General features: G+C 39.6%; 1 protein-coding gene across 2 annotated transcripts in view; it reads right to left on the bottom strand.

Moving 5' to 3' along the window:
• Nucleotides 1-9,596, bottom strand: part of rasa1a (RAS p21 protein activator (GTPase activating protein) 1a) — a 48,596-nt gene extending 39,000 nt beyond the window's left edge. For both annotated transcript variants that reach the window (XM_084114070.1, XM_084114071.1), the window contains exon 1: nucleotides 8,669-9,596. In XM_084114070.1, coding sequence (XP_083970196.1) covers nucleotides 8,669-9,036 — 368 coding nt within the window. In that variant the 5' untranslated portion in view covers nucleotides 9,037-9,596. The remainder of the gene's footprint in view (nucleotides 1-8,668) is intronic.
• Nucleotides 9,597-12,841: the final 3,245 nt, after the last annotated feature.

Here is a 12,841-nt window from a genome sequence, read left to right as displayed (position 1 = left end):
CTATCAATTTGAGATTTAAAGGGTTAGTTCACCCAAAAATGAAAATTCTGTCAGTAATTACTCACCCTCATGTTGTTCCAACCCTTTAAGACTTTCGTTCATCTTCGGAACACAAATTAAGATATTTTTGATGAACTCTGAGAGCTGGCTCACTCCTTCATAGGCTGCTAGGTAATCGATATCTGCCATCCCAGAAAAGTTAGCAGAGACATTGTTAAAATAGTCCAAGTGACTACAGTGGCTCAACCTTAAGTTTAAGAACTTGAGTGAGTTCACGTAGTATAACTGCGCAGCGCTTCTGTGTTGTACGTCAGAACGTAGGCTCACTATTGGCCGACGCTGGTCATGTGTGTGATGCTTGTGATGCTGGCGTTCATGTGTGTGATAGTGAGCCTACGTTCTGACGTACAACCTAGAAGCGCTGCGCTGTTTATTTGTGTTCCGAAGATGAACGAAAGTCTTACGGGTTTGGAACAACATGAGGGTGAGTAATTACTGACAGAATTTTCATTTTTGGGTGAACTAACCCTTTAAATATGTGGCATAACGAAGTAGTTCTGCACAAAAGAGGGTTTTTAAAGATACTCCGTTGTTGTTTCTTATTTATTTACTCCCTTGTGCCGTCAAACTGTTGTATAAACGCAATATTACACTCGTAGCCATGCGATATGGCTGTATATCAGCACGCTGTGATTACCTACGGCCGAATCACAGCCATGCTGATATACAGCCATATCGCACTGCTACTCCTGTGATATTGTGTGTGTGTATATATATATATATATATATACACACACAGACAAGCAAATAAACAAAATATATACAAGAAATGTATGATATATATATATATCACACACAACAAATGCCACGAAAAAAACTACCATGAACATTTTTGAGTGAAGACGAAACAAACAAATCAGACAAACTGAATCAGCATGCTTAATTGATTCTGTAAAATAGATAGATTCACAAAAATGTATTGAAAATCCCAACTGTAATGCCATTTTTGCTGCTTATTTTAAATCGGATAAATCAGCCATCTGTGGCAATAACTGTGGCGAGAACTGTGCTTATCAATTTCAATAAGGGCGTACTTTTTTATTATATTATTAACATTTTTGGAAAGTGAGAACGGAACAAACTAGGCAAATAAGGCAAAAAAAGGAAGTTACTGACTCCATATTCTGCCAGTCTGAGCTCCAAACAGCAGCATTAGTGTCCCACTTACGCTGAATTCATCCTCTGCTGCATCCTGGGCTCTCCGACTCGCTCTCACTCACTCACAAAGTAATCCCGCTCAGCTGCCGAGCCGCTGGGGTCTGTCTCTGTCTCACCAGACAAACATCCCATTTGGTCGTCGCCATGTCCCAGAGAACCTGCTGTTCGACTGCGATCGCCACACGGCTCTTGAAGTCAGTGAGTAGAAACTATGTCTGCATGGGGGGGGGGGGCTCTAGCTCACATATGGTCGGCACAGTTTAAGATGATGTCCAAAAGAGAAATAATCCACGCCGGTTATCACTCCTTAAATAATACGATTTTAGATGCTAGAGAATGAAGACCTTTCGCTTGAATTTGCCTTGTCTGCCTTTGACATCCTTTCCTCTGTGAAGGCAGTCACTCAAATAATGCAAAGTATGAAACGGCTCAGCAAAAGAGAGCAACGGGAGGGAGGGGACAAACGGGATGCGAGACGCTAAGAACTCTAAGGTGGGAGGACACAACCTGACCACCACTCAAGAGACTTAAATAATAGTTTATTCCTTATGATATTCGTCATGTCTGCAAATAATGGTTTCAATTTTTAAACAATGGTGTTCCAAACAAATTTGAAATTGTTTCAAAAATGAGTTTTCCATTTTGGAATTTTTGGATCAGACAACCTTTATGATCAAATTCAAACTTTTGCACACCTTTCCTTTCCTTCAAACACCAAAATAAAATCGTCACACTCTGTAAGTGAGCAAAACTCGGCAGGTTGGAACATCAGTAACCAACACTGGTTTCTCAATGACCAACTATTATGTAAAGTGCCTGTAGCGATGTCATTTTTCAAGAGTTTCCACACTGGAAAAAAAAAAAGGTGGAGGTGAACAGGGTCTATGAGCAGCTGCCAAACAGCTTTGTTTTTCTTCACACATGATGGAGCGTCACAGCTTGTTAGAGTCAGCACACGGGGACTGTCTTCCAGCACACAGATGGATGACTAAAGAGCCCATCTTCAGCAAGCAGTTACTGTGCAGCAGGAGCTGAAAAGGGGTCACACGAAGGATGGATTACACATCCTCAAAGTGCTGTACAGTGATTCACGAATCTGCTGTTAGTTGAAAATGGGCTGTGTCTTTTTCAATCAAATGAAAGTCACTGCTATGTAAAATTAAGTGTTTTTAAACTTGACATTGTTTACTAGTAATATAATTTGGTTATCTGCAAACTCCTTTCTCCTACCAACTCATATAAATAAAAACATTTAATCATTTAGCATCAACTTTTTAGTGTTAGTGACCAAACTTAAGTCTGAATAAGTTTTGATTTTAAATCTTACTGAAAGTAAATTAACTTTTATTTTAAACAACAGCTCTGTCCCAAAACCAACGTAGATGAAGAAAATGAAGAAAGCTGTTCCAAACGTTAGGCAAGTATTTTGCCTCCTAAGAGATTTTTTTTGGCCATTTTTGCTGCTCATTTTAAATCAGAGTCGATATTAAAACATCTGTCTTATATCATGAATGTGCAATAAATCAGCTATCTGTGACAAGAACTGTGCTTAATCAATCAAAATATAGGCTAAGTGAGTACTTATGTTCATATTTTTGGAACATTGTATTTTATATCTTACTGAAAATAAATGAACTTTACTTTCAGTAAAATATAAATGAACTATTCTAAAAAAAATATTAAAAAAAAGCTCTGTCCAAAAACCAACTAAAATGAAGAAAATGGAGAAAGTTGTCCAAACGTTATGTAATTATGTTGCCTCCTAAGAGACTTTTTTGGCCAAATTCAAAGGCGCCATAACAACTATCCTTCAAAGCAATGACAATTCCAGACTTTACTGAAACAAGCTCCATGAAAAACTAAATCCAAGATGGTGGATAACTCAGGAGAATTGTTGGTTATAAAACAGACTATTTTACTTAAAATATATTTTATTAAATTATGGTGTTGTCTGTTGGGCATCACCTTTTTCTTGCACGCTCTTAAGACTGGAATACACTAGATGACTTTTAAAATCTGAACGATTTTAATCGTGCACTAAACTATACTGAGGATCATACACTACCATACTTTTAAATCATTCCGAACACAACAAACTCACACAGACACACGCGTCGTGTTGCTAGGAGTATCGGTAACAGATTACAATGGGAGTTAGAGGTGAGTGGTTTAGTCAGTTGTTTTATCTATGCTGATGAGTCAAATACTGAGGCTAATTTGTTACATGTTCTGTTCAGCCCGATCTCATGAAAGTGCGCATCTATAGCACAAATTTTATTTCTTGAGCCATTTATACGGCAAAAATTGTTTTTGCGTGCATATGACACGCAGTTTTCGCGTGCATTTGATACGCACTTTATGGCGTGTAATACGCACGCACTCCACACCCCTAATCCTACCCAAGGGGTTTACAGTGCGTATCATATGCACGCAAAAACTATTTTTGGCGCATAAATGGCACGAGAAATAAAATTTGTGCAATAGATACGCACTTTCATGAGATCGTGTTGGTTCTGTTCATTTTATTGTTATTGTATTTTACTGCAACACTGGTAGATAAAGTACAGCTTCAGTTTCAGTAGCAATATGTCATACACAACGATAAGTGTTCTAAAATCGGTTAAAAAAATATCAAACATGATTTCATATCCTCCAACTGGATGGAATTATAGTCTGAAGAAAAATCGGATTTTGTGCCCCATCATACAATACACAATTTTTCTGTGAGATCTGTCAACTCAGACTGCCCAAAATCTGCACTGACACAAGCTTTCGGCAACTATTTTCGACTCGTTCAGACAACAAATCTGGGATTTTTTTTGTTTTGTTTTTGCAAAAGTCATATTCCAGCCTTTAGTTTAACATACAGAGTTGCCACCATTGAGTGTTGCAAATCAGTCACTTCTGAGGTTCCATTTCAGTTAGGATACTGAAATGGAAGACATCTATTTGAACTACTTAGAAGGCAGACATATATTCGGACACAAGAGAACAAGGCAGCTTGCTCAAGGCACTTGGTTTTAGAACAGATTTATTATGCCTAAATGTTCAAATAAAAATATTTTGGAAAATGACAAGGCTGTTTGCAACTGTCAAATTGGGCAAAATAACCAATTATCTCAAAATTACCAAATTGGTTGATTAATTTTCTTTCAGAATGTATTGCTAATTTTCATGCAATGTCATGAATATATCATGACATTTAAGAAATGGGTTTTCTAAAAAAAAAATTGACAATCCATAAAAGGATATAACCTTTTATAATACGGAAAAGCATCATATCAACTTGGCCTATATGACCTAAATTCTTCTCAAGAAAAATCAATAGATGTCCAGAAACAGCAAAGCAATGATATTAATGCTCGAATTAATCCTGTTGCTCAGATGTTTTAAAAGAAGGAACAGGGAGGTGGTTAAAAGTAAATGCAGAAAACATTTTAAGAGCAATTTAGAGATGGTTAAAAACAATAAGTCCAAAATAACACTTGCTTTATACACATATGGTTATGAACGCAGTCAAAAAAATAATAATTGAAGAAGTTGTTCCAGGCTATTTTAATGAAGAAAAAAAGAGGAAAGAAGACTTTTCTAGTGCATAAGCCTCTCGAATGCAAAAGAACATATTTCAGCGCAGTAACCTGCAGTTTCAGCTTGCAGTGCCACTTGGCACTCCAAAGTCCCTGTATTTCTCTCTCAAAAAAAAAAGAAGGCAATTAACCAGCATGGGTGCTCAATTAGCCATTGACTGAGAGTGTGTTTCTTGAGCAATTGCTTATCTAGCTGACACAATATGCACTTATGTTGATCTCCAAATCAAACTCTTTCTCTCTCTCCTTCCAGCTCTTGGGGGAAACCGTTAATGACTCAAAATCCCTTCTAATCTTCGTGGAAACAAAATCAACCTGCTCTTTCTCCACAGTGCTGTTTGTTTGCTTTTAAAGCCCAGTGTTTGAGAGGAGCACTACCCAGCTCTTCATGCGCTCTCCTTTTTGTCTTTGTTAAACAGTAGAAAACATCTGTGAAATATTTATTCCACTGCTGGCATCATTGTTTATGAATGAAGTGCACAGTAGTGAGGCGTGAACGATCATGGCTGTCTTCTCTGCGCGACTAAAGCACTAACTTTAGTCACACATTTCTGACAAGCACCGCAGAAACCGGAGAATGTGTAGCACACTGGGCTGAAATTCAACCTACTACTGTGAGAAAACATTGAAACAACTGCCTCAGTTGTAAAGAAAATGAAAGTGGAAATGATGAAATCAATTTGATCATGTAGCTATAGTATACACTTTATACAAGTTATGTACTTCCTACACAAGAAGGTCTTTTTTTTTTTTTGTCAGAATATGCACCAAAAATAAAACAACACAGCCTGCAAGTTGTTAACATCACCAGCACCGCATGGGACACTCGGGTGCTTCCTCTTCACTGCAGAGGTGTTGCACATTTTAGACGTGCACTGAGCCATAAGCCGACACAGGCTTCTATTATGTCACAGCCTAAGCCATTTAGAGCAGATATGGGCTGAAATGTGAATAATACCTCATCATGGCGTAAATTCAGCAGTCGCTGAGTGCATGCGGTAATATAAGCTTATGGAGCACCTCTGGTTTAGCGTTGGCGTATCAGAAAGCAACTCTGCCCAGCCTTATAGGCAGTCGAGTCTGTCAGAGTCAATAATCTGGAAGCTCTGAGGAAACTTTCATCCTAATTGGGTCACCAGTCTAAGGCAACAGAGTATCTCAAGAGTGAGCTGTATGAGCAGAGCAGCAGTGCACAAATCACAGGTCAGGCGTTTCTCTTTTGCACTGCGCAGAAGGCCTCCTTAAAAAAAAAAAAGTTAAAAAAAAGATTCTGAAACTGAAAGCCAAGAGAAAAGTCTAGGCCTAATTCATCCCCACACTTTCTGTGACAAGTTTCAGCACTTTCAAGGAAACCACTGACAGCAGGGCGTTATATCCTAAAGAACTATCACTGAGAAAATACATGATTTACATTGTTTTGCTTTGAAAGATGGGAGCTGCTGTCAAAAGCTTCATGCTTTGGTTTGATTAATGAAATAACCATGAGTAATGCATTACAAAACTTTTTGTATTTTAAAATTCAGTTTAAGAATGAGCTGAAACAACTGTGCACAATATAAAACTCCAGGCCCGATTATCAACCTGCTCTTGAGCAAACAAAGAAATAAGAGAGCCATAATAAATTGCACACTATCATATCACTATCATCGTGATATCAGGAAGAGAGTGTAACCACCCTGACATTCTTCATTAGATTCAGCCACTGATCTTGTCACCAATATGATAATGAATGACACAGAAAGCAGTCACAAACATTTATCAGTAATTGTGGTTTCACAATGTGTGCAGAAGGAAGGTCTAGATACATACAGGCATTCAAAAACTGTATTAATTCAATGCAAGAACGCCGGGTTATTTTTTTCTATCCAAACGCTGGGTTGAGCATGTTGGGTCATTTTATTGTGTTATTTTTTTCCATGGTTGGGTAGTTTTTGTGTTTGGCAGCCATTGGGTTGGTGGCTGGTACACCCATACACCCCTCCCCCACCCGCCCTCAGACACAACAACCCAGCTGGTGGGTTACACAGAGGGTGGGCTTTTTGCACCCTCATCAGGACAGAGCAATGCCCACATTTCATTGGTATGGTTTGTATACATTTTATTTCGTCAATAAAGTACTTACTGTGCTGTAAATCATTTAATTTAATGCAATACAACATACAGGGATGATATGTCAGTCAGCTAAATGAGTCAATTAACATCGGTCGTCTCGCATGAGTTTTATTCGTAATCATACGGAATATTACTAATTTGGATGTTAAAATATGTTCTCAGAACTCTGTACTGCTTGTTTATGTGCAGGTTATTAGGAGCCTGTCACGATATCTTTTGTCTATGATAAAAAAACGCAAAAGCGATCTGAGGTTTTTGCAGATCCCCCGCCGAACAGCGGCCCCTCACCGGCTCAGATTTCTGCAGCACAATGCTGCGCTCACGACAGGAAAATATGTGGAAAATAGAAACTAGCTGCAGCGAATTTTGGCTATAGTGCTTTTAGTCTGTTCGTTGGCGTCAGAAAAAAATAAGCGAAATATGGTCAAATTTTATTAACTATTTAACTTTTAAAAAGCAATTTTGTTTAAAGCTGTATAGTTGTTGAGTTGTCATTCTTTTCTGAACTTTTTCACTAACATACACATACAGTTTTTTTTTTGTTTTTTTTTACTTATTACTGTTGCCTGTTGTTACTCTAGTAATTTTGTGTGAGATTTTATTTTCTCAACGTATTTATGGTTCATTTTAAGCCAGCGATATAGTAATTTTAATCAATTGTTGAGTTTAATAAAAACAACCCAGCACGTTGGATCAAACATTTAACCCAACCAGCTGGGTAAAACAACCAAATTGGGGTTTTTTTTTATCCAGCATTTATTCGTGTACAAGGTCACAATTAAACACAAAATTATGCAGTGGCGAAATACAGTGAAAAGACAACACGAGACAACATAGGCTATCTCATGAAGAAAGGTGGTAAAGTTATATGGCTATCCCATATTACAATATAAATAGCATAACAGCTAGTCAGCAACAGAATACATACCCTCACATTCTGCAATACGAGGAAGTAAATATATCATCTGAAAGCTGCCTACCTACTATCAAAAATATAAAGAAATAGTACAAATGCTAAAAAGCTAATTAAGTTAATAAACAGTAAGAAATATTATAATTATTTTAACATTTACTATAATTTATATAAATATATAAACAATTTAACAAAATGTATGAATTGTGCAAAATTATATTATACAAAACTAAATATAAAATATATTTAACAAGAAATAGTTTTAAAACTGTTAGAATTTTTTTTTTATTTAATGACTAAAAAGTATGCATTACTTACAAGGTATGAGGAATAACCAGTTATAGTGGACTATTGTGGGTTATATTTAAAAAAAAAAAAAATATTATTTTGTCATCAGTTATGTATATTGCAGTGTTTTTTATACATTTAAAATTAGTTAATGCTTTTATTACGTTATTTTACTGGCGTTTTATCTTTGAGTTGATAACACGATGTATTGCATCATTTTGGCAACATTTTTTGAGACTATCATGTGACCTTTCATTGTTCCACCTGAATTATCACAACAAGCAGGTTTCAATAGCTGTTATACTATGCTATTCTAGACGTATAGAGTTATAAAAATCACCTAATCCTTGCAGCTTCACTGTATTTTACGGTAGATTTCTGGAAACAACAACTGCAGGTCATTTAACAACATCTGAATGACTGTAGAATACAGAATCAACCCCATAGATGTAGACAGTTTACTAGGTGTTGAGAAACAGCCAATAGGATGATGCTTTCCCATCATGAATTACTAACATAAAATACAGATGTGTGCGAGATGAATCCTTACTGGTTGGTGGGCGGCGCAGAGAGGGGGAATACAACCTCCTCTTCCTCAAATTCTGGCCCATCCTGTTGATCACTTTCATCCACACTCCCCTGCGCCCCGATTCCAGACGGCGGAGGGGGCGGCGGTAAAGGTGGGAAGACAGTGGGCCCGTCGGTGGGTGACATCCGGCTGCTGCCCGGCCCATCTGAGGAGGGAGACTCGCATCCAGCAGCTCCTCTCCCCGTGAGATCTTCTCCTCCAGCGCTCGGGTAGATCATCATGTCAGGATCCGTGACCCGCGTTCGCGCAGGTTTGCTGTAAAGAGGAAAGTGGGTCGAGTCGGGGCCTCTGCTGCCGTCCGATCCCCTGTCCTCGCCCCTCACCTCCATGCAGGAATCTAGAAGACAGCCTGAGCTTCTTCTCCAGGTCTTTCAAAGCTTCTTCTGCTTCCAGTCTTTTAAAGCGACGGGAGAAAGTTTCCTGGAGAAGAGCACACTCTCTCTCTCACACACACACACACACACACACTCAGCTCCGCGGCTAGCACATGAGTTTAGGTCTTCATTGTTTCCTGAGTTTCACAAAGAGAAGATGGGCTTTTCTGAAGTGATACAGGAGAATTGTCCGAGTAGATAAGAGGATGGTGTGTCGAGGCCCTGGTTCGGACTGGTGTCAGTTGTGGTCTTTTATTGTCAGTCTTTCGGGGTTGTTATTTTGTTTGCATTGAGTTCAGAAAACGCGCCGATCTGCTACTTCGGACGCTTCGCAGATGACCGCGGACGTCCGACACGTTTCTCCTCAATCGATTCCGCTCAAAGAGTACGTTAAAGAGTTTTCCTTTGCAGTAAATTGTCTATTCTTCTCGAGATTGCTGGACTGGTGAAACATTTGCCACAGCTGCTCCCAGTCCCACTCCTCTCCCCAGCGCGTCCCCGCTCATGCGCAGACCAAGCTAGCCGATCACCGAGCCGATGCATTCACATCAGGGAGCTCGGCGATCTAGTAGAAGGAATGAAAATAGATATTTGCCCATTTTCAACACACACCGTCTCACCTTTGATCCTGAAGTAAATGTTGACCGCAGCTCAAATATTTATATATCAATAGTCTGTCCTTTCAACCTAGACTGACTGTAAAAGTCACATAAATTAATAGCCTAAATATTTTAAACTTGTGATAGCCTATTTAGTGCTATTTAAGAAACAAAAATTAAACAGAACTGACTTATCTTGTGTCTGTTAATTGTTGTAGACTTATAGCATGTTGCTCTTAAAATGAATTCAAAAGCTGATTGCCCCATGAGTGAACAGGATGTGGCAGCTTTTTTTCTGAGAGTGAATAAGTCAATTTATTTTTCAATTCAAAATGATTTATTAATTTATTATTTTATTTAACCACATTTTAGAACAGGAATTAATAAGTAAACAGTTTTAAATATTTATTATTTATTTACTTTAATTTTTGTTTGAATTATTAAATTGACAACTTATTTCTAACTTATTTTTAAGCGTCACTTATTCGACCTTCATAACGTTGCATGGTGTTTATATACCTTTACAGTTGAAACCATATTTTACAGCTGTGTTTGAGAGGAGGCAGAGATGTTGCTGGACATTTAATCATAATTCAATGATTTGATGTAGCCATGGGAACTAAGGGCTTGCAGATGCATTTGTGTTCATTGTTCCTTATCTACAGTCAAAACATATCTGCCTTCAGTGCAGAGGACTATAAAGCTCAATGACATTTCTCTAATGTCAGGTGACCAAACACTTGCCTCTGTCATGTTGATATGCACACAGCCTGTACATTGTACATTGCTGTGGCAAAGTTTCATAGGTGAATTGATTTGCACCTACAAGCATATTTTACACTCTTATAAATAACATTTTGGAATTTCAATATTATCAGGAAAATGGACAGATATGTCAATACAACACATGTATTGAATAATTTAAATACAAGTTTATTATTATTTTACTTCAGAATTGTTTCATTATCCAGTTTAAATTTAATTGTGTTTATATTTTATTTTTGCAAAATTATTCTTAAATTGCAGTATACCTACACCATTCAAATGTTTTGGAGTTTAATGTTTTGTTTAATGTTTGTCTTATGCTCACCAAGGCTGCATTTATGTGATCAAAACAGTAATGTTGTGAAACATTGTTACAATTTAAAATAACTGTTTTCTAATTTAATATATTTTAAAATGTAGGTTATTCTTGTGATGACAAAAATATCTTGGTTAGTAATGTAACCCTCGTTCTCTGATGGAGGGAACAGAGTTATGTTGAAAAACTGACAAATGGGGTCTCACTTGGGAGCCCCAATCCCCTCTGAGAAAAACGGCCAACGGAATTGGTGAGTCCTATCACTCAGGTTTTCACTGAGGAGCCGAGATGGGGATGCCGGCCATTTAGCGGTGATACCGGACATAATGTCTCTGTTCCCTCCATCACAAACTAGGGATGGAAGGGACAGGGCTTACCATGAGACGGTCATAGCTGCTGTTCATTTTACATTTGTTGTTTCACGGGAAGAGAGCTTCAGTTCTCAATTCCCATTCTTTTTTTCTTTTTTTCCAGCCATGACCAGTGTTATTAACGCTGGGGAAGCGTACCTAGTCCAATGGAGAGGAACGGTACATAGGCCATATCCTACCCATAGGGAGGAACATGAATGAACTGACCTGTGGGGCAGTGCTACATATAAAAAAAGATGCGGTAGGTCCTGCTTAGACAGGGATAAAACTACTACAGAGACAGGGAGGGAGAGCAAAATCTGCCCAGGGAAAGACACAGGTTTACCGACAGGGAAACCCTATTGTGGAAGAATACACATATGGGATTACCAAGGGGGAATCACAACTTATGGAGCATTTAGCCCAGTACAAAGGTTGACCGACAGGGCATGCATCTAAAGTAATGGGCCTGGCGTCGGACACCTCCACCGCGTCTGACTGTTGAAGGATGTTCGAAGTAACTTACTCCAGGTTTCACCAAGTGAACTCACCTGAAGAGCAAAGAAAGCACTCATATTTCCCCCTTATAGGGGAATGGTGGTGTTGTTCAGAACATCTGAAGCTCTGCATGCGGTCCACATAAACAAACATAGGGCTGGGCGATATATCGCATGACATTGTTATGTGCATCTCGTCAGTAAAGACGGTTCCTTGATTAGTAGTAAATCGCCATCACCTGCTTTCAGATAGAGCAGCATTTACTACACAGAGCCGTAGTTCACTGACAAGCTGAGCCATATCGCATTAATTATCGAAGGCGATACGTCCGCGATAATTAATGCGATATGGCTCAGCTTGGCGGCAACATATACCTTCAAGGTGGAGGGGTTCAGCCTCCGCTCCAACCCTTCTTGCAGGAAGGAAAGCACAGAACTGATCTGGCATCTCCGGAGGCCTTCTTGATGGGAAGAGCACCACTCAATGAACAGACTCTACTTCAAAGCATAAGCTCAGCGGGGCTCTGGGTTGAGTGATATTGTTTACCACCGCCGGTGGTAGGCCTTTTAAGTCCTCCAAGTCCCTTCCAGAAACCACACGTGGAGGTTCCAGAAGTCTAGACACGGGTGCCATATGGTCCCCCGTCCCTAAGAAAGAAGATCCTTCCTCAGGGGAATCTGCCAGGGAGGGGCTGTCGCAAGGAGCATCATGCCTGAAAACCAGGTCCGGATGGGTCAGTAAGGCACAACCATCAAGACCTGCTCCTTGTTCTCCCTGACCCTGCACTGTGTCTGTGCGAGTAGGCTCACTGGGGGAAATGCGTATTTGCGTAGGGGCCTCGGTCAGGGAGTAAAAGAGCTGTGAGTTGTTGTGAGAGCAGACAATTGAGCTTGCCAGGAATGTATGGTACGGAGCGACCTGAGCTGCTACACAGGAGAGAGCTTCACCACCTCCTGGTGGTGCGTTTACCACCTCCTGGTCGAGCATCTCTGCACCTCATCTCTGGACTGCCTGAATCAGGGCCGCTTCTATGGACATTTGGAGGGTTTAGCGGCCTGAGGGACGGGCTGTGTCACCTTCCTGCTAGAAGCTTGATGGGGCGGCTGGGATGTTGTTACCGGTCGTGCTGGAGCAGATGTAGATCCTGAATGGGGGATGCCCTCTACGACGAGCAAACTGGGGGGCAGACCGTGACGACCTGGTGTCACGACGAGGCAGGGTGTGCTTTGTCA

This window comes from Abramis brama (assembly GCF_963993115.1).
Source record: "Abramis brama genome assembly, chromosome: 5".
NCBI lineage: Eukaryota > Metazoa > Chordata > Actinopteri > Cypriniformes > Leuciscidae > Abramis > Abramis brama.
Note: the sequence above shows the minus strand (reverse complement) of the source record. Positions and strands in the feature narration are given on the sequence as shown.